The sequence below is a fragment of the Monodelphis domestica genome, chromosome 2, assembly GCF_027887165.1.
Source record: "Monodelphis domestica isolate mMonDom1 chromosome 2, mMonDom1.pri, whole genome shotgun sequence".
NCBI classification, from domain to species: Eukaryota; Metazoa; Chordata; class Mammalia; order Didelphimorphia; family Didelphidae; genus Monodelphis; species Monodelphis domestica.
Window position 1 is genome coordinate 522,459,187 of NC_077228.1, and position 22,254 is coordinate 522,481,440.

At 45.9% G+C, this 22,254-nt stretch overlaps 1 protein-coding gene across 2 annotated transcripts in view; it reads left to right on the top strand.

Moving 5' to 3' along the window:
• The window catches only part of BAZ1B (bromodomain adjacent to zinc finger domain 1B), a 64,610-nt gene extending 42,938 nt beyond the window's left edge, over window positions 1-21,672 (top strand). For both annotated transcript variants that reach the window (XM_007486005.3, XM_001366710.4), the window contains exons 8-19: window positions 2,311-2,449; window positions 4,758-4,891; window positions 6,065-6,170; window positions 6,591-6,689; window positions 7,451-7,628; window positions 8,771-8,953; window positions 13,944-14,091; window positions 15,389-15,536; window positions 16,224-16,339; window positions 17,951-18,093; window positions 19,226-19,329; window positions 19,492-21,672. In XM_007486005.3, the coding sequence (XP_007486067.1) occupies window positions 2,311-2,449; window positions 4,758-4,891; window positions 6,065-6,170; window positions 6,591-6,689; window positions 7,451-7,628; window positions 8,771-8,953; window positions 13,944-14,091; window positions 15,389-15,536; window positions 16,224-16,339; window positions 17,951-18,093; window positions 19,226-19,329; window positions 19,492-19,852 (1,859 nt within the window). In that variant the 3' untranslated portion in view covers window positions 19,853-21,672. The remainder of the gene's footprint in view (window positions 1-2,310; window positions 2,450-4,757; window positions 4,892-6,064; window positions 6,171-6,590; window positions 6,690-7,450; window positions 7,629-8,770; window positions 8,954-13,943; window positions 14,092-15,388; window positions 15,537-16,223; window positions 16,340-17,950; window positions 18,094-19,225; window positions 19,330-19,491) is intronic.
• The last annotated feature ends 582 nt before the right edge of the window (window positions 21,673-22,254 follow it).

The following is a 22,254-nucleotide window of genomic DNA, read 5'->3' on the forward strand; positions in this document are numbered from 1 at the left end:
TTCTGTTTTAGAAGCAGTACTCTTAAAATTGATACTAAATATCCATTCTAAGGCATCAGAGAAGTAAGGGCTAGGCAGTTGGGGTCAGGTGACTTGCCCAGAGTCCCTCTGCTAGGAAGTGTCTTGAGGCCAAATTTTAAATTGGGTCCTCCCCTCTCTTAGGCCTGGTGGTCAATCCACTGTGTGACCTAATTGTCCCATTACAAACATTTTCAAGGCTCTTAAGTGAAAAAGTCTAATGCTACTGGTTTTCCTGAGGAAATCAGAGAGAAGGATAGACAGTTCCATTTTGTATAGGTGCAGTCAGTCACAAAAGTATAATCATTTCTTTTGGACTCTATCATTTTAGTGCTGTATCTTTAAGATGAAATAATTGTCATTTTATCATGTTATGTTAAAGATAATCATAATATCTGGAAAGATTTTGCATTATATGAGAAACCCCCAAGATGCCCCCAAAAAGTTTCTGGAAATATATATATATTTTTGGGAAACTCAATAGTTCTATTGCAACAGAAGTTGAGAACACAGACCAGCAGTGCACATGCTTAAGCTTTTACTTCTCCAGTGTCTTTATGTATTTCATTTTCTGTTTAAGCTGTTGAAGTAGTTTTCCCCTCCAGCCTTTTCTGTTTGTTCTTGTAGTGAAGTCAGAATTTTCTTCTTGAGAAATCTTGGTGTTAGAAGAATAGCGGTATCTGCAAAGGAGGGAAATGAATTGTAAGCATCCTTGCTAACTACTAATTTTGAGAATTTGCAAATAACAAATTGGGAAAAACTAGTAACTGAAACTCCTTTTATTGGTAAGATTACAAAGTACCATTTCTCAGTGGGAAGTAATGACAAAAAAAAGTTTTTAGAGAAGTACCCCTGAGCACACATATATAGCAAGTTTTCACCTTTCCTGACAAATTATAGTTCCCCTTTGGAGGGTGCATTCATTTGTCATCTTTGAAGTTTCTTCTGTCTCCAAGGATCAGCAGGTATTCTGTTTTTCTATGTAAGGAAACTCAAGATTCAAAGTTGATGTGCATTAAAACTTTCATACATACCAGCAGTGGTGCATATGAAAGTTAATACAGAATCAGAATTAGAACCCAGGCTGTCTGGGGCAAAAAAGGATTGTGGCTAGGCTGGCTCTATTCTGTTGACACTGTCACCTACCAGTAAGCTGTTAGAGCTCCCCTTGAGCTGATCATTTCTTTAGTTTTCCACCCACTGTGGCCTCGCTTCAGTGGCTTCCAATTTATACTTTGATTCATTCTGGAAAACGTGCTTCAGGACAGGTCCCCATAGTGCTCTAGGTTTATTTTATCTTTTGAACAAAAGAGATTTATCTCCAACTATTTTCAGATCATACTTCTGAGTTCACCCTGTTTTTCAGATTTTTGCTAGTAAATGTGGTTTTGGACCAGGGTTAAGCAAAAAGTTTTGCTATTGCCAACATACCACCTTTCCCATTTTTAAAGGTGATTATTTTCCTTAACGGACATGAGTAGCTCAGGTCCTTAATTTACTGTTATTACTAGATACTGCTTCATATTTCTTCCAGGCAAAACTAACTGGTTAAAATCATTCAAAAACAGTTTTAATTTTCAGTTTACTCTGAGCACTAATCTGCTAATTAGTTGAACTTTCAGAATAGCTATTTGTCTTATGTTTGTCTATACATACTACTACAGACAACGAAACCAACTTGCCTCTGACAAGTCTGTCTTGTACAACTATTATTAATTCTGGCACTTGGGGCCAGTGAACTGAGTTTCTCTTCTGGTGAGAGAAAAACCTGTGAGGTTTTCATAGACTCAAGAGGATATTTCATTTGAAATGGTGACGTTTTTCAGCCTGATCTTTCAGAGTTTCCTGCTGCCCTCAGGAAGATGATTCTTGGCTGTGATGTATTTGGGGCAATCTTTTACAGGTAGTCCCTATGTTCAGTTTTTGGAGAGAGGAAATTTAGCATAGATTTGTTCTTTTCAAAACAATACAAGAGGAGCAGCTAGGTGGCTCAGTGGATTGAGCGCTTGGCCTGGAGTCTGGAGGTACTGAGTTCAAATGTGGCCTCAGACACTTCTAAGTTATGTGAACCCTAGGCAAGTCACTTAATCCTAATTGCCTACCTCCTGCCCCCTCTGTCTTAGAAATGTTAGTAAAACAGAAAAAAGCTTAAAACAAAACACACACACACACAATTGTATTTGAATTTGAGTGGAAAGTGTTGTAAAATTATTTTCACTGTGTGCTAGCATTAATTTCTAAACAAAATATAACTGAAGAAGGCTAGATTCATCTCTTTTTACTTTCTAATAGTAAAATTAGAGCGAGAAGCTGAAGAGGAGAGAATCCGGAAGCATAAGGCAGCTGCTGAGAAGACTTTCCAGGAGGGAATTGCCAAGGCCAAGCTGGTTATGCGTAGGACACCTATTGGCACAGACCGGAACCACAACAGGTAGGTTTACATGGCAGCCTACATTTAGTTACTCTTGTTTCTTAGGAATGTTGAACTAGATTTTGTTTTCTTTTTAAAAATATATCTGATGAGGGGAAGCTTGGTGGCTCAGTGAATTGATATGCAGTATCAATTGTAGAATAAAAGATAAGGTTTTTTTGTTTGTTTGGTTGGTTTTTTTAAAAATAGATCTTTTGGTTCAAGAGAGGCCTAGCAGAGATGGAGCTGAGACTCCTCAATCAGAAATGAGTTGTAAACACTGATACTCAGAATGCATTTTCCGTCACTTAGAAAATACAAAAATGTTTGATCAGAGAAATGCAAATTAAAACAACTCTTGAGGTCCCATTTCATACCCATCTGATTGGCCAATATGACAGCAAAGGAAAATAAGAAATTTTAGAGGGAATGTGGCAAAATTGGGACACTAATGCATTGCTGGTAGAGTTGTGAATTTATCCAACCACTTTGGAGAACAATTTGGAATTATACCCAAATAAAAGTGGGAAAGGATCTGTTTGTACAAAAATATTTATAGTGCACTTTTTGTGGTGGCAAAAATTTGGAGACTAAAGGGGATGTCCCTCAATTGGGGAATGGCTAACCAAATTGTGGTATGTGATGGTGATGGAATATGTGTTGTAAGGAATGAACAGGATGATTTCAGAAAGAGCTGGGAAGACCTACATGAACTGATGCATAAATGAAATAAGAACCAGAAGAACATTATACACAGTAACTGCAATATTGTGGAATGAAACTTAACTACTCCCAGCCATATAATGGTCCACAATAATTCTGAGGGACATTTTTTTAAACCCTTATCTTCCTTCTTAGAATTGTACAGGTTAAAAATTAAAGATTGGGGGGCAGCTGGGTAGCTCAGTGGATTGAGAACCAGCCCTAGAGACGGGACATCCTAGGTTCAAATCTGGCCTCAGACACTTCCCAGCTGTGTGGCCCTGGGCAAGTCACTTGACCCCCATTGCCTAGCCCATACCACTCTTCTGCCTTGGAGTCATTGACTCCAAGAGGGAAGGTATGGATTTAAAAAAAAAAATTAAAGATTGGACTAAATTTATGAGAAATGTGGTTGCTGAAATTAATTACTCAAGTCAGAATGACTGTTTGTGGTAGTTTATTTACAAAAGGAGAAAATAGATAATTACTCCGGCCAAGTTCAAACCAGGCAGGACTTCAGAGGCCCCAGCAAAGGAGGGGGTCCAGAGGTAAACTAAGTAAGGGTTCCAGCCACAAGGCCTTCTCCAAAATAGGGGGCCTCTCTGTAGGCTTGTTTTTCCTGAAAGTCAGGAAAGAAGTCACCCTTTTCACTCACCCATGTGATAGTTCAAAGGGAGAGATTCAAGAACAGTCTTACTAAATTTTAGTCTTGGGTCCAGGAAGCAGATTCTTCACCAGCCTTGAATTCGCAACTCTGAACTCCCTCTCACAGGAAGTTGCAACTGCTTTTAAAGATGCTTCTTTGTGTCACTTCCTGTGCATTCCTTCCATTTTATGTGGACCAATTGTAGCTTTGCTTAGAACTGCCTAGGGGGCGGTTTCTGATTTGTCACCCATTTTAGCACAAGTGGGTCACAGACCTCCTCCACTTCCCAGGCAGAAGAGCAGTAAGGGCTAGGCAATGAAGGTTAATTGACTTGCCCAGGTCACCCAGCTAGGAAAGTGTCTGGCCAGATTTGAACCTAGGACTTCCCATCTCTAGGCTGGATCTAAATCCTGAGCCACTCAGCTTCCCCCTCTGAGGCACTTATGAAAAAGAATGCTATGACCACCTCTAGAGCAAGAACTTTTAAGAGTATAAATGCAGATGAGTACATGATTTATAACTTGTTTATTTGGGTATATGATATGGAGTTTTGGTTTTATAAGATTATTCCACTTACAAAATAAATAATAAGAAAATATGTTTTCATGCAAATACATGTATAGCCCAGATTTAATTGCTTGTCAACTCTGGGAGTGGGGAGAGAAGACAGGAGGGTGATGATAGCATTAATCAATATAACTTTGGAAAACTTATGTGGAAATTTTTTATTAAAATAAAGGGAAATTTTTTAAGTACACTAACACTAGGGACTGTAATGGGTAGGATGAAGCCGACTTCATCAAGCTCCTGTTTGCTTCCTTTTGTTGCCCTCTTAGAGAGCATTTCTCTGAAGATCTGAGCATGGAGAAAAGTACCAGCTAGGAATGAATGACTGTTCTTTGGAGTTTTGTTTAAGCTGTGTCACATCATCAAATGAATGTTTGCTATCTTTTTACCATATGGGGTGTGTTTGATTTTCAGGTACTGGCTCTTTTCAGATGAAGTTCCTGGATTGTTCATTGAGAAGGGCTGGGTACATGATAGCATAGACTATCGCTTCACCCCACCTCGAAAAGAACGAACAGACTGTCCTGATGAGGATTGTACCCCCCGAAGTAAGTGTGTGCCTCAACTTCTGTGCTTTACCCCCAGGTGAGGTTAAGTAAGAATGAGGGCCTCTCTTAACACAGTTGTTCTTGGAGTCATTGAATCTCCTTCTTTCCCTCCTTTGTCTAAATCTAGCTCGCTGATGTATATTCTCTGATATGTTGGAAGTCTTTGGGCAGCTGATCCTTTTGTTATGACATTTATATTAATGACAAGTGGTTCTCCCAACACCTTACCTTTGGATCATTGTAAATGTGAATGCAGAATCAGTAGTTTTGGGGACTTTGAGGAGCCCAGGATAGGGTGTTTGAAGATGAGGAAGAGCTTGATCCTTAAGATGTTTCTGTATGGAAAGGAAAAGTGAGCCACTTCTTGCTTGGAATTTTCCAGAAGTTTAACACTGGCTCTGGAGAGTGTATAAAGCTTTGTGCTCCACCAGAAATGTTAGTGAGAAGTTTTTATTTCTTGGTAATCTGAATGTTAGAATAATGAGAAAGGAGATGTTTGCATTAGTACTTGTTTTCTGCATCCCAGCATGTCTCCACCTGTATCCTCCTACTGTCTCTCACTTTAGCCCCCTAGATAAGAAGCTGAAATGTTCTCATCCTCAGAGTTCTGAATTAGCAGATATTTTCTTTGCCTCGTTTTGCTTTTAAAGCTTCAGCTTAGAGAGTTGAGCTCTTCTGTTTCAAGGACATATATATATATGCCCCTCCTCAGCTCTTGGCCACATGAACAAAGCGTTTTCCAGCTCCACATTGATCGAGTTAGAAGTGTTCATAATCTTTCTACTGATGCAGGGCAACTGTATGGTGCTTGGCCATCAGGAACCTCTCACTTTTGTGAAGGGCTTCCCTATGGGCAATATGGGTATAAGAATTGTGGTCCTTGTTGTGCAAATGGGGGAATTCCTTCACATTCATCAGGTCCTTGCTCTGGGTCACCCAACTAGGAAGGAGCCAAGGACCTAGTGTAATTTTCTTTTCTTTCTTAAAGATTCAATATTCTTTCCATATTACCAATGCTGTCCCTGGGCCTGGGCATAGAAACATTTTTCAGTAGTAGAGCATGTGTCTGGTTGGGGAAGAAATCCTGGCATGACTTAGCTGTCTGAATTACAGAGATGAGCAGCTTGAGGAGAGTTACCTTTACTTGATCTAACATGCATACATTTTTCTTAGGTAAAAAAACAAGCCTTGGAAAAAATGCAGGCGTGACCCCCCACCCCAGCTGTATGGCAGAAGGCTCTGTGGAAAGCACTGTGCCCAAACAAGGACAGAACTTGTGGTAATGTGACGAGCTGCATTGGGTGCTGCTCCTTGTTTTCTTTCTTAATGAATGTGAAAGCATTGGTGGCAGTGATGTCCCACTTCTTCTTAAGAAGGCAGCATGCTCTGGGAATAATGGGTGCTTATCAGATCTTATGGATTAGCTGGGGGGGGAGGGGGACCGTGAAATGTTGCTAAAATAGCAGTGAGTTTGTCTAAGAAGCCCAAGAGTAAGCCTAGGGATGGGCAGGGTTAGCTCATTGTTATCCTTAGAGAATCAATAAGCCTCAGGTGGGGTCAGCTGGAATGGAACTTTTGGCTTATCCAGTACCATTTTTGGATTTAATGGGCTGCAGCTCTGACTGGGCCTGGATTGGTGGTTCTTGTCCCTCTCAGATACCTCTTCTTTTCCAGGACTCAGGGCTTTTTTGTCCCGCAGGTTTTTATGTGACAGCCAAAAAGAACTGGATGAACTGCTGAACTGCCTTCATCCTCAGGGAATAAGGGAAAGCCAACTGAAGGAGAGACTGCAGAAGAGGTAAAGCCTAAAGCCTTTGGCCTCACACACAAACACTACACTAGGAAATCCTGCTAGCATTTCATTTTGTTCTCTTGTAGAGCTTGTCCCAAAATGTCTTTGTTGCAATGTTTGTGAAACCCTGTGTTCAGAACTGCTCTTTAGTTATCACAGCAATACCAGACTTGGGCCCGAGTTCAGAGCACTACCATGTATACCAAGGTGGCCTGACAGAGCCTTCGTTCAGACCTTGTCCTTGCTGGGAGAAATTCTGGCCTGTCCTCCAGATTAGAATTGCTACTGCTCGTCTTCTCTTAGGGCCCATTTTCACCTAATCACAGGAAGTTTTTTCTCTAGAGCCCAGGTATCTTCTTGTTACAGAAATGTAAGACTTCTTTGCTAATAGAGACTTTCCATTCTAAAACATGTATGTATGTGTGTAGTGTGTAACTTGCATATCTTTGGGTACAATGGAGCTGCTGCCTTATCTTATGCTCCATTTTGAGGCCTTGGACAGGGTAATCTGCACTCTTATCAGCCCGCTGATTAAATACATGGCTTTGCTGCCTGGATAGAGATGTGTCCTGGCGTAGCAGGAATGAGGAAAGAGAGCCAGTAAAGGCCACATCTCAAAGGATTCCAGGCGCTTCTTCTCTCCTTTCTAGGTGTTTGCTAGGCTTGTGTGTCTAATATAAAGGCTGTATCTTTACTAGTTCTGATCTGAATACTAGCCTAGTATGGGTGTATTCTCATCCTCTTCGGTTTTGCCATGCCTTTTCCAGATATCAGGACATCACCCATTCTATTCATCTGGCACGGAAACAGAACCTGGGCCTGAAATCCTGTGATGGAAATCAAGAGCTCCTCAACTTCCTGCGCAGTGACCTCATTGAAGTGGCTACTCGATTACAAAAGGGGGGCCTTGGCTATGTCGAGGAGACATCTGAGTTTGAAGCCAGGGTGAGAACATTCAGGAAGTCCCGTCTCCCCCCTCCCCCCTTTCAAAGGTGTCACTGAGGGTCCTTATGATCCATGTATGCAGGCACAAGAAAAAACCAATGTGAGACCAACCCTTTGGGGATATGCTGAAATTACCAATGTGTTACTGGGTCATACACACAGAGGTGGTCCTGAAGGCTTGACAAGTGTGTCTCCCTGACTGCTCAGAAAGCTTTGCTCTATCCTAATTTATAATTGTACATGGTTTGAAGTTTTATGTTCCAGCATCCTTCCAAGTATTTCTTCCACCTTCTCTGCTTGCTGACATCACACTTTGAACTCACTATTTAATCATTGCTTTGGGATGTCCTGCATATTGTCTGTTTTCCTATAGCCAGCTGACTAGGAGGGTGTATTGGAATGAGCATAATTTTCATACTGGGAACAAACTATTGCTTTCATTCAGTCTCTGAGATGAAAGTGAAGAGACTGTTCTTGAGGCCAGCAATGACAGTTGAGGTTGGTCTTGGATTCTAAACTCGGTGGAATCCTGGAACTTCATTACTTAGAAACTTGAGTTTGTGAGCTATTGGCTTCACTGTTCTTCAGCTGACCACAATAGAACTTAATTCTGCTGTCTTCAGAGAAGTCTTCCCCAGGAGCTGCTGAAGGAAGCAATAGGGTTTGCTCCATGGCTATAATTGATTGGAATAGGCTATATAGCTGGTAATGATACTTGAATAACCATTAAATAACTTTTTTTTAAATTTAGAATATTTTTCCATGGTTACATGATTCATGAGATCCCCTTTCCCTCCCTCCTCCCAGAGCTGACAAGCAATTCCATTGGCTTATATACATGTATCGTTGTTCAAAGCCTATTTCCATGCTACTCATAGTTGCAGTAGCATGATTGTTTACCATTAAAACCCTAATCACATCCCTATCAAACTATGTGATCGATATGTTTTCTGAATCCCTCTGGACTTTTTATGGGTTGTGATTTCTGTGAAAAAATTGAACATGGCATCAGGAATAGTCAGACTGCTTTTGTGTTTCTAGCAAAAGATGACAGCTAGAGTAAATAGAATGTTTTGGCTTCAGCTCACAATAATGAACCTGCTTTCTCATGATTTGTCTTGACTTTCTATGATTCTCTATAGGTTTTCTCTCTGGAGAATCTAAAGGATTTTGGAGAGTGTGTGATTTCCCTCCAGGCCAGTGTCATCAAGAAATTTCTTCAAGGTTTCATGGCTCCAAAACAAAAGAGAAGGAAACACCAGGAAGATGCAATAGCAAAGATGGAGGAAATAGATGAAGAAAAGAAAATGGCAGAAGAAGCAAAGGTATCAGCCCATGGTTCTGGACAGAAGCAGTTGGTTTCTTTGTTTTCTATGGTTGAAATTTGCAATCCTTTACATTCTGCCATTGTACTCTAGTCCAGGGCTGCTTCTGAGTGTCTCCTCATGTGCTCTGCAGTTTCCCTCATCTTGTCTTGTCTTTTGCCTTGGCTGGGCTGCTCTGCTGCTGACATTCCCTCAGTGTCTCCACTTCTTCCCACTCTAGTACTAGCCAACCAAATGAAGTTGTTGTCAGGAGATGGGCAGGACTGAGGTTTGTGTGGAAGATCCTTAGGTGGGACTATACACACTTACCTTTCTACAGAATAAAAGTTGTGTGGCCATTTTTGGCTATCAGGCACCTTAAAATGCCATTTATGTCCAAGGAGGCATAGAGTTAATGCATTGTAAATGTAGTCTATGCCAAACATGCATGACAAACTCTCCTCTTGCTCCCCACCCCAGATGATTTCCACTTCCCATTTACTGTCACTAGGAAGGCACTGGGGGTGGGGAGTGGGGGGGAGATACACAGAGGTGGAGAAGGGGTTTTAGAGACACATCAGTCTAATGATAGCAAAGAGGGTGGAAAAAGAAGGAAGGGACCAAAGATGCCTTTAAGTTCAAGAGCTGGGAAACTGGAAGTTACAGGCCTCCTACAGGAAACAGGAAGTTACAGAAGCTATCTGGTGTTTAAGGGAAGAGATGGGAGCCAAGTAAGAGTGTCCCAGAAGGCAGGTTGAAATGGGAACAACAGCTTAGAGATTTGGGCTGACCCTGTAGAAAAGGGGAGGTCAGAGAACTTAGAAGATATCAAAAAGTTGTCTGTGGGGCTACTCTGACAAAATACAAATGCACCCATTTTCAAGGCAGGAGAAGGCATGAGTAGAATAGTTTTATCTTAACCAAATTACATTTAGTAGTTTATGTTTTCACAGTTTAATACTTGAACATTTATTGAGCATTACCAGTTTGCACAGCACTTGTAGGGTATGAGTGATGTGGGTATTCCTGGCCTGGTGGCCCCCTCCTCTTTGCAGATGAGTTATTGCCTTGAGGTGACACCATAAATCCATGTATAACTAACTCTGTAGTAGACTTCAGCCTCCTTCACATTTTTCAGAATTGGCTTCTTTTAAATACTGGAGAGGCAGGCAGTAAAGTATCATGGGAAGGAGTGCTCAACAGACTTGGATTTTCATCTCATTTGCACTATCTGAGCCTCAGTTTTTTGAGCTGTATAATGGGAATTATTATATACTACCTGCTTCAGTTGCAAGGGTTGTCAGCCTAACAAAGCACTTTTCTGAACATGGTAGCTTTAGTAACTGCAGGAGGAGTCTTGTTCGAGGCCTGGCCATTTCCCCCCTCAAGATTTGGAAGTGTTTCCCCCAGTCTTGAGTGGAAGTGAAGTGTTGGCTCCTTTTTCAGGAAAGGCTTAAAAACTCGGGCTTTTACAGGTGCCTCCTGCCTATGCCAGGGTCCCAGAATTTTGTTCTCAATTTAGTTTAATTACAGAAGAGAACTCATCTCCTGCCTGGCAAGCATGTGAAGCCTGGAACCTTTACTCTTCCTGGTTCTCTCTGAGCACTCTCCTTTCCTATATGTAATGGCAAGTCTTTCAATAGGGAATTCTCTGTCTCTGCCCCATAGGACTCAGTGCCTACATTCAGCCACAGAAGAAAATGAGGGTTTTTTGTCTTCTCTCCAGCTTTGGCCCATCAGGGTTAAGGTGCACAATACACCAGCAGGATGAGTGGGATGGTTTCTTGGAAAACGGAAAACAATGTCACCAAGTGCTTTTGAGTATTGAAATTGTTGCTTACCTCCAGAGAACTCAGCCTCATACCTTTTTTCCTCCCTCTTGGCTTCTGCTTTGTAACAGATGACAGCTTGCAGAAACCACATTTTCCAAACTCCTCTGAGTGTTTCCTAACCAGCCAGGGCCTCTTGCTCTTCCTTGGGTGCAGGGGGAATATGCTCCCTCTTTGTCCCTTGGTGCACATCTTCCATCTTCCTCAGGCTGACAGCTTCACTCCCCTCCTTCAGGAAGAACACAACATGAACTCGTGACTTGGTTGTGTGCTTGCCAGAACACTGGGCCTTAGCTGCAAGTATAGTCCTATACTTGTTTGCCTGCTTTTGAAAGACACTCACTTGACTTCACACCTGGGATCACTTGAGCTATACACGAGCTTCTCAGAAGGGGCAGGCTGGGTTCATGGAGTTAGCCATTTTCAGACTTCCTTGTGTCTATCTTTCGGACTTTATACAAGTTTGATATGAGTATGTCAGCGCAGATTCCCTTCCCGTTAAAAGGGCTGACTAGCTGGTGCGTTGTGAAGAGGAAACCAAGATTTCCTTTTACAGTGTGATTATTTCTTGCTTACATATGCTGCTTACATAGAGCAGCAGGGCCATAGATTCATAGATAGCATTGTCTGATCCACTTAGATGATCTAGGACAGTGTGGTCAAGCCCGCAAACTAACATCATCTAAGTTGGGTTTTTATTTTGTTCAGCACTTCCTGATTAATTTTTTAAAATCCATACCCTCTGTCTTCGTATCAATTCTAAAATAGAAGAGCAGGAAGGGCCAAGCAAATAGAGTTAAGTGACTTGCCCAGGGTCACACAGCTAGAACTATCTGAGGCCAGATTGGAACCCAGGACCTCTCGCCTCCAACCTAGCCCTCTATCCACTGGCTACCTAGCTGACCCTCCCAATTGCATTTTAATCCAATTCAAGCCAAGTAGCAGGGAGTTTGGCAAAAACTTCTAATTTAGGACAATGAGAGTGATGAGAAGTCTCCAATCCTGGAAATCTGGTCCCCTGAGCTGAATTCCAGCACTAATATAACTCCCTTGCCTCCACTGTGCCCCAATGGCACAGTGATTCTATACAAATAATTCATTTCCAACCAGGTACCCCTAAAGCAAAAGAAAGGGGTGTCCTCATATTCCTCACCCAGCCTCAGCCCTGTAGTCATAGGTCAGAGGAGACAAATCTAGGGCCGCCTTTCTGATTTGAGTTCTGGTGCCCCCTCTGCCCTCCTGCCCCGCCTCTCCTTTTCTCACAGAGAGAGAGATGCCACAATGGATGAGTCTAAGCACAAACTCAAATTCAGAGCTGTCCATCATTGCCAGGCAGACAGAAGAGAGTGTGAGCAGTACCTGCTCATGTCCACCAGAGGGCACTGCCGGCCTTCGCTAGGCACTTTTTTCTTGAGGCTCAGGGAAATAGGCTCAGGTTTTTTCCAGGGATAGCTTTGGATTTGCCCTTTGGGGAGCAGCCCTGCAGGAATGGCCTTCATTGCTCCCCGCCTTGAGCCCCTGTAGGGTTATGGGGACATAAGCCTGGCTACAGAGAGGGCACATGGGGGATGCTATTTGGAACCTTAAATAGGTATGTGTGCACGTGTCCACACACACCCCCCTGTAGTGGTGAGGGATACTGGGAGAGGGGGAGGACTAGTAAGAAGATGGCACAGGAAACAGTTGAGGTAAAGAACTGAGTTCAAGGTCACAACTTCCTTCTTGTTTCTCTCTGCTAGACAGCCCTAATGGAGTCTGACCTAACAGGTGGTGAGTCACCCCTCCCCAAACCTTCTCCTTTGAATATTTTAGATTCTCCCTCCTACTATTGCAAAGTTTGAAGACAGTTTCTTATAGTCGAAGGTCTAATTTATTTTCTTTTGGGAAAAGGGAATAAAGAAATAAAAGGAGAGAGGGAGAGGAATTTCCCTAGCTAGAACCCCTATCTCTGGTTGAAGGCTTCAATTCAAAGTCTCTTCAAAGAATGTAAGGTTGACTTTCTATATATCAGCTGGGATCTTCACTGGGCAAGACTCTTCAGTTCAACCATGTAAAGGAGGGTAAAAGCTAAGCACTTCTTCAGCCTTCCTCCTTCAGAGGGGTTGGCCAGAAAGAAAGAAAAGTCAAGTGGTGAAGTGACCAGACCAGACCACAGTTCTGGCTCACTGCTCCTCCCCTTGAACCTTCAATGGAATTCTCCCCTCCCGCTGGGTCTGAAGAATTCCATCCATTCTTTCTGGGCTCATCTTCTTTGCATTTCATCTCTTTTCTTTTCTTCCCTCTTTGCCCTTTTCTCTCAAGATTACACCCCATATCCCTTGGCATCCAGAGTTAGAGCTCGCTGACCCACCCCAGCTATTGACAGCTCTATTTTAAGGTCTGCAGCCCAGCAGGATAATTGGCTTCTAGTATATCTGCCCTGAGGGGGAGGGCAGTACCACTTAAAATAGAGCTGCCTTTGCCCAGGGTCAGTCTTCTACTTTTCAGTGGGCCTCTGGGAATTCTGTTTTTTTTTTTTTTTTGCTCTGAATCAGTTCATGCAGAAATTGCCTCATTGATCTGAGGCCTCATCTTGCCCCCCTTCCCCCCCATGTTTAGAACAGTTTGTGAATATGCATCTGTTCTGTGTTCTGCTAGAAATAGTTTGGTATCTAAGGAACCCCTTCACTTCACAATGTCATGGGGATATTGTGTGTTTATTAAAAGTGCCTCCTGTGTGTCAGGCTGTGCTGACTCGGCTCTGGGGTACAAAAATGAAGCAGGGCCTATGCACAGGAAGTTTCTTCCATACAAAGGAATTGGCAGCGTGGTATGAGCCATGGAATGTCAGCAGAAGTTAGGACCTCAGCCTTGGGATGGGATTGAGTGAAGAGGAGAAATGAAAATGGATAAAAACTCCTGTGCTCCCCTAGAAATTTACTCTTACCCCCTACCCCCGGGCTGTTTTCATTCTTAAGATAGCAGCTCTTGGTGTTCTGCCTTCTTTCTATATGCATGGGAGTTTTTTTTTGTTGGTGTTTGTTTTATTAAAACATACTGGGAAAGATGAGTATGGCCTTAGAAATTTCCTTATGTTTCTCCTGCTTTTTGCCCAGAGAGGTTTGTCATAAACTACAACATGGCAAAGTTTCCAAGTCCAATTCTGTTCCTCTAGTCCTTAGGCTTCTTTGCTTTTTCTGTAGGTTGCTTCAGCCTTGGAGAAATGGAAGATAGCTATCCGGGAGGCCCAGACCTTCTCTCGTATGCATGTGCTGCTTGGGATGCTCGACGCCTGCATCAAATGGGACATGTCTGCAGAGAATGCCAGATGCAAAGTTTGTCGGAAGAAAGGTATGGCAGCAGCGTGGCCATGCAGAGGAGGGAGTGTAGGGGTTGGGCATCTTTTGCATTACTAAACCTGACTCTGTCATCTTCAGGATTTCTGTCCTCAGTATCTTGCTGAGCTTAACAATATTAAGTAAGAAAACTGAAGGGCTTTTAAAGACAAATGATCCTCAACTCTTAAAGCTTTCTATAGCAAGAAGCCACTTTTTAAAAATTCTAAAATCTTTACACTAACTTAAAAACAGGCTTAGTTGAGTTTAGATTATCTCATAAATTAAAGAATTCTTAGAGTGAGGGATCATTCTTCATGCCCTCCATAGAGTGGGATAGGTAGACCTGGGAATAGCATGGCATATGAGCTTCATGCAGAGAGGCAAGCAGGAGGAATGGAGCTTCAGAATTTGAGGAGATAAATTCAGGGGACAAGCTTGGTTGTTATAGGCAACCCTTTTCAGATTTGCCAATCAGCCCTGCTCTACTATAGTTGGACCTTCTCAAGCACAGGTCAAAGGATGACCAATTGTCACCTTGTCCCTGAGTGAACCTTGGGGTTAGTTCAGACCACCTCTTTTTTTTTTTTACATAGAAACAATTTTGGACAAATATTTCCTGACATTTTGTAGTTAGGATTCTCTTCCTCTTCCCCCGGGCAATAAAAATCTGATAGGTTATTGTCAGTGCTGTTGTGCAATAACCTGTTTCCACATTCCTCCTGCTATAAAAGAAGACACATATCACATATACAATTAAACAAAACAAAACAAAAGCTGGCTGACCTTGAGCAAATTGCTTAACCCCCATTGCCTAGCCTTGGAACTGATACATAGCATTCATTCAATGATGAAAGATAAGGGTTTTTTAAAAAAATGACTCAAAGGAAATGAAAAATGACATGCCTTGCTCTGCAGATGAGTCTCCATCGAGAGCTTTAGGCCACTTCATTGGGTAGTTTTGGGGCCCATCTCTCCTTTCCCCATTTACAAAGTGGGAAGATTAGTACCTCGTTCTTTCATCTTTCTCTTTTGCAGGTTGTGTTCTATGGCATGGATTTGTGTGTGGGTAAAAAATTTAGCAAGGACTTGAGCCAAATCTAATAATAACAATTGACTTCAGTTTATGTGAGGGGTTTAAGGTTATTTTTAGTCCTAAATACTATGAATGTATATATTAGAAAATAATTTTTGGAGGAATTTGCCATGTTACAGAGTGAAGATGAGCTATAGGGCAGACTAAATGCCTGTGGTTGTGCTACCAGACAACATGACTCTCCTGCTGGTTTGGTTTTTGTTTTGGGATTCTGTAGGTGAAGATGACAAACTGATCCTGTGTGATGAGTGCAATAAAGCCTTTCACCTGTTTTGTCTGAGGCCGGCACTGTATGAGATTCCAGATGGGGAGTGGCAGTGCCCAGCCTGCCAGCCCGCTACTTCCAGACGAAGCTGTCGGGGCAGGTGAGTGAGCCTGGCTGACTTCAGTGCTCAGTATGAACTTGGGAGACTTTCTTTTTTAGCTTATTGGCCTGGCAAATAGACCATTGAGCCAGCATCTTTCCATTTTGGCAATCCTCACTCCCCTCTGGTTAGATGCTGTTGTTACCTTAACTCCATGTGGGGTTCCTCTGAGGATGGAGGAAGTTTTCTGCTTTGGCATTAAGAGGGCTGATCTGTGTGATCCTTGTCCTACCTGCCCCATTAAAGTTCTATCCTGCTCCATCTCAGTTATAGTTGGGAAACAAAAGGGAAGAGCCGTCCTGTTCCCCAAAGATTAGGCCTTTAGCCAGCTGTTGTAGGGAGAATTGTACTTACTTTGATGTTTTGGTCACCTGCAAGCTGTCTTACCTCCTGGAATGGAGCCATCATGTGAACTAACACCTGTCGGTTTACTGGGGAGGAAGACAGGCTGAATTGGCCAGGGATGGGGGTACGGGTTGACAAAAGACATTTTGTTTCTCAAGGGAGAGGATTTTTTGGCTCTGCTTTGGGTCATGCCTTGCTTTCCTGAGTCTAATTCAATTCTCGCTTGTGACTATTTGAACAAATACGAATAAAATGTGGCCAGATGCTGCTATGGACTGGGTCCTCCTTTGGTAAACTCAGGAGTCAAGTCAGTTTCCCTCTATACTCTTATTCCCCAAATAGGAATTACACCGAAGATTCGGATGATGAGGACAATGGAGAAGAGGAAGATTCAGAGGAGGAGGAGGAGGAGGAAGAGGAAGAAGAGGAAGAAGACTATGAAGTGGCTGGAGTTAGATGTAAGTTAGTTTTCAAGTGGCCTGCCTGAACCTGTGTAAACTTGGAGTTTCCCATAGATGAAAACAACCATCCATGTATGTGGCTTCTTTTGCAGAGGAGCTGGGGAGCTCCTCATTCATTCCTATGGTTTTACTCGTACTTCTTTCTTGTAGTTCTTCCTGTGTCTCATGGCTGCCATATCCCCAGAGGTGGGCCATTAGGACAAGGAGGCTTTAAGTGGTGCCCCGTGGTGACTTAGAAGGCCTGAGTCATTCTCCAGGGCTGGCAAGAACAAAGGAAGGTTTCACCATAGCCCCTCAGACGGTACTATTGGCTTGTCCAGATCCCTTGGCCCACAAGACTCTGGGAGAGTCTACTTAGAGGAACGGGGAGGTTGGGAGTTAACCCTCGTATATATAACTACATATGTATTTGTAAGAGGCCAGGGCTTCGTGCCTCGGCTCTGTAACCAAATCACTAGCCTTTTTTTCCCTTTGCCAAGAGAATGGCAAATCTTAATAGCTCTTGAATTTTGAAGGGCTTCACTCTCATGTTACCAGAGTGATTCTGCTTGCCTTGCTCTTCCTTTCAAAGGTCTATCACGTTGGCATAATCTTTACTTCTGCTACCACCCCAAATGAGCTGACCCCTGTAACCAGGGTCTAAAGTCAGAAAGGCCTAATGCTCTTGAAATCAGGGGGCCAATTCCTAGTCTATGAAACCGCCCATCTGCCATGGACTGGCATAGAAACAGTCAGTGAATGATTCCCACTTCATCTTGGGGGCTCCTGCTTTGGGCTTTGAATTCACAAGGAAGCCTGGGACCCGTTTGAATGGATCCCTAAGTCACTTTAGGACTGAGCTGTTGGACCAGCTGAAGGAACCTCCTAGGGTACTGCGCCTTGTTTTGCTCTCCTCTGCCTCTATGGCCTCTGCTTGGGACTGGGATTCTTGACCTCTTTGACTAGCCAAGCCCTAAGCTAAGTGCTCTGACAATAGTAAAAGAAGGGCGGCTGTGGTCTAAAAATACAATATGAAATGTGGTCAGTCCAGTCTCTGCCTCGGCTCCCCACCCTCCTGTCCAGAATTTCAGCTGCTGTGAGGATCTAGGATGTGAGCCTGGAAAAATCATTGTGGCAAAAATGACTTTAATGGAGGAGGCCAGAGCTGGACAGGGTTGGCCTTGAGGACAGCCCTGTTGTGGCACCTGAGCAGTCGCTGTCCGTGGGAGGTGGTGTGGCTTTGTGGAAGGGGGCGGGCCAGCTCCGGGGATAGGAAGGTAGATCTAAGGTAAGGGCCCTGCGGCCCTCTGCATCCACGTCTCAGCACAAGAGAGCTGCCTCTCCTCTCAGGCACCTCAGTGGCCTTTATTTCTCCTAAGAGAATTCTGTGGCATTCTGGGGGGACGGCACCTGCCTGAGGGCTGCTCAAGGTGTCTGCGTTTGAGGGGCACCTCCTGGAAGGCATCACCTTTCTCCTCAGCCCTTCTCTTTGGCGTGTTTTGTACTTGAGGATCTCCTTCTAGAGAATAGGAAGCTGGAGCGACCCCCTGGAGATGGAGGTCAGGATTCTCAGCTTGTCCCAGGCCCTGTCCCCTCTCTGAGCTAAAGACAGCGCTCTTCTCTTTTCAGTACGGCCCCGAAAGGCCCTCCGGGGCAAGCATGGTGGTATCTCCACTACGAGGCCAGGCCGTCGTCCAGGCAAGAAGCTACATCCTTCCAGAAGACCTCGGCAGAGGACCCTGCCTGTAGATGAGGCAGAAGTGGATGAGCTGGTACGTACGGATGGATGGTTTCAGGCAACAGGTGGAGATAGCCCTCCTCCTGTTGCCCTCCCCTCTCCCACCCCACTGAATTGGGGGGAGGGCAGGGGGCTTTAGAGAGAGCCTAAGCCAGCTGGGACTTTGTGCAGATAGACAAAAGCATCAGACCCTCCAAGGACCGGGCTGTGCGCAGCATCCCTCTGCATTCGCCTTTGCACAGCGTCTGCCTTGGTGAGCAGGCAGCTTGCCGCTTGGTTTTAAATAGTATCTCTCTGTCTCCAGGGGGGCCGGAGGGGCCAGCAATGCCTGCCAGCACTTTGCTTGTTGGGCTTGGAGGCCCCCACCCCACCCCACCCCCGCCTTTTGACTCTCACTGCTGCACTTAGGTTCCTCTGGGCAGTAGGCCCTGCATAGTGGGGCCTCTTCTCTCTTCCTAGCCCCTTCCCCTCGTCAGGGCTTCAGAGGGTTCTTTGGGTCTGGCTGAGAGCCTGCACTGTGCCCAGGATGAAAGGCAGCTCGGGCCCTGCTCTAGTTAGTCCCTGTCCACCCTCAGGCCTTCGGTAGATCCCAATGGCCATTCCCAGCCTCAGTCTCCTGACTGGGCCTCAAAGGTATGACTTGTTGCTGGGCCTCTTTCAGTCATTCCTTCTAGCCTTCCTGCTCTCTGTGCCTGCAAATCTGGAGTGGAGCAGCTCTGGTTTTCCCTTTATTTCTGTCCCCATCAGCAAAGTGCCCGGGCCAGCGGCTGTTTCTGGTCATGGCTTCAAATGGCACACGGAGCCCTCCCCAAAGCTGCGCTCCCTGCTGCCGCCAGGAAGGCCTGGGCAGTGGAGGGACACTTCGGGTTGGTTTGCTCGCCTTCGGTTCGAGCTCTGAGGATTCTGCCTTTCAACTTCCTGGAGAAATGAGGCCGGGGCTTAGGGCTGACGGACCCCCGGCTCCCTGGGCCGAGCTGTCTGCTGCCTCAGCAGGACCCTGCTGGCCCTTGTGACTATTGTCAGGGAACAAGGAAGAGACGTCCGGTGTTTCCTTGGACTCTGCTCTCTCCCTTCCCTAGCTGGAGGGCCCTGTCTCTGGGCCGGTTTCCTTCCGGGGCTGCTGGGGGACGGATCACTAGCATCACCTTCTCTCTGCTTGGCAACAGGTGCTTCAGACCAAGAGGGGCTCTCGAAGGCAGAACTTGGAGCTGCAGAAGTGTGAAGAGATCCTCACCAAGCTCATCAAATTCCGCTTCAGCTGGCCTTTCAGGTCAGCACGTCCCTCCCTGCTCCCTGCTCAGGAGTGTCCTTGGACCTCCCCGGGCCTCTTAGCCCCAGAAGGGGGTGGGGGTGGGGGCACGTCCCTGGGCAGCTGGCAGTAGCCTCCGTAACCTCTTCCCGCCGGCCTTGGGCCCTTCCTTCCCCCACCCAGGGAGCCTGTGACTACAGAGGAGGCCGAAGACTACTTTGAGGTCATCAGCCACCCCATGGACTTCCAGACAATGAAGAATAAATGCTCGTGCGGCACTTACCGCTCTGTGCAGGAGTTCCTGTCCGACATGAAGCAGGTGTTTGCCAACGCGGAGCATTACAACTGCCGCGGCAGCCACGTGCTGACCTGCCTGGCGAAGACGGAACAGTGCCTCGTGGCCTTGGTGCACAAACACCTGCCCGGCCACCCGTACGTCCGCAGAAAGCGCAAGAAGCTCCCTGAGCAGCCCCTGGAAGGGGACGCGGGGGACAGTGACCCGGAGGCGCTGGCACATTCCAGGGGTCGGAAGAGGAAGAAATAAGAGGCCAGGGACGGTGTCCAGGGCGGCGGTGGCGGGTGCCGGTGGTGGGGGGAGGAGACGGCAGGGAAAGGATTGAGCAGGCCTCTGGGGAAGGGTTCAGAAGCAGGGAGCGCGGCCTTCTCAGAGGCCTAAGCTTGCTTTCTGGACCTCCCTGCCACTGCCACTGCCTCCAGTATAATAAACGTTCTTAGGCAATGTTGGTACTAGGTTGGCTTCTGTGCCCAGAGCAATCTCCGAGGGATGGAAAGGGATCAGGGCAGCCACGTGCTGCCATACTGAGATTGTTAGGAAGTCAGTGAAATGCCAAGGTCTTCCCTGGGAATTCTGCCCTCCTTGCTGAGAACTCTCCTTTCCAGCCCCCGGGGGGCTACAAGAGAAGGGCCCCCCAAGCGCCTTCTGTGGCTGCCTGCAGTGCCGAGCCCCCACTCGCCACAGAGGAGGGGTTGCTTTGCTACACAGGACCAAGAGTAACCAGGCCAATGGGCTGTTGATTTTAAAATATATATATATATACATACATATATATATTTATATATGGTCTTGATTTTTTTTGACACCCCCCTCCTCTTGTCCCCAGTAAATGTGGGTGCATCCCCCCATTCAGAGGTCAGTTCAGTTTTCACCAGCATCATGAGACAATTTGGCTTTGAGGTGATCTTGGTGGACCCGAGGGGATGTTCCCTTCCTTCCTTCCTCCCTCCCTCCCTCCCTCCCTCTTCTTCCCCCCTCCTCCAATTGAGGCACTTCACTATTACAAAGACTGGAGGTTCCTGCCCCCTTAGCTGGCTTTTAATCATGCAGCCAGCCCTTCCCTGGGCTCAGCTGGCCCGAGGAGGGACCCTGGCACCCAGCCCATCTCTCAGCCAGACAAGGTTTGGGGAGCAGAACAAAGCGGGAAGAATTTGAACGTGTAACTTTTTTTAAATTGATTTTTCTAGTTATTAAAAGTTGCTTGTTTCAGCAGTGATATTGTATAAAGGACACCTTGTAAAATAATTCTGTCGTCTTGCTTTGGCACATGTACAGGACAATTTATATGAAGGCTGTGTTTGCTTAATCCTCGTCCCTCTCCCTGAAAGCCGGAAGGGTTGGGAGGGGAGGGTCTGCTCTAGGTTGGGGAGGGGGTCTTGGCTCTGGCAGCAATGGGCCACCCCAGCTCCTGCCTCTCACCTCTCGTGGAGGCCCTAGACTCCCACCCAGAGAATCTGCGAGGATTCGGTGGCCCCAGACGGAGAGGCAGCACCAGAGCCCGAACCCTCTCTTCGGTGAGTCCTTAGCCCTAGTTGTATTTAGGCAAACTTTGTAGTCCTGATCTCCCTTTTATGGCCAACTTTGATAAAAATGCAGAACAGGGTTCCCTTTTTCTATCAAGTTTGAATTTGGAAGATGTGAGCCAATGGCTCTAATGTACCTATTTAAATAAACCCACAAAAGTGATGTAACTCCTAGAATCTGAGAATAAAATCTTTGCTACTAAACTGCAAGGTGTGTCCCGATATCTCTCTTCTCTCGGTGGCAGAGAAAAAGGAGGTTGGGGACTCGCCCCAGGTGGCTGGTGTGGAGGGCGTTCCCTGGCTCTCTTGTCCAGAGCTGGAGTTAGCCAGGAGCCCCGCAGCCCTGGCCTCCGTCCCCAGAGGGGAGGCCTGACTTCTCTTGTTAGCTGTCCATCCTCCGATGTTGCTTCAGTGGCGTCTGACTTGTATGTTTCCTTTTTCGTTTCATTGTCATTAAGGAGGGAAAGGTCCTGCCAAAGACCAGGCTTGTAATAAATCGGAATTTCAAACAATAAACATTATGTACTTGTGTTTGTTTAAACCTTTTTGGAGACTCTGGCTCTCTGTGTCAGTGCTCGCCCCGCTCGCCTTCCCCACTGGCCTCTGATGCCTTGTTAACTTGTTTCTCCACTGAAGGATGGGCCGGAGGCGTTCCTGCCCCTTCCCCTGTTCCCCAGCCACCTGCGGGCCATTTGGGGGCGGAAGAACTGGAACGTGGCCTTGGGAGGAGGAGCCACCGGCTTTGGCAGTCCGGCAGCGCTGCAGAGCCTCCTGCCACTTGGGCGGAGTGTGGCCCCGTTTAAGGAAGGGAGGCCGGGAGAGCCTCCAAGCCCACCTTCGCAGGTCCTCGAGTAGGCCCAGGACCTTCACCCAAGCGCTCCAGGCAGCTCCGGGTGCGTCTTCCCAGTGTCAGGCTGCCGAGTTTAGAACACGGGCTTCCTGGACTAACCCTACAGCCCCGAATGGGTTCCAGGCTCCCCAGTGTGTGATCCCTCCCCGCCACGGGTGCTGGCGCTGGCTGGGGATCCCTCAAAGGGGGGCTGCAGAGGTTCCCTGCCCGGCTCTTGGGCATCTCCAGCTTGGCTTCCTCCTTCCATTCTTCCCTTCCCCCGATAAGTAGCCACCCCA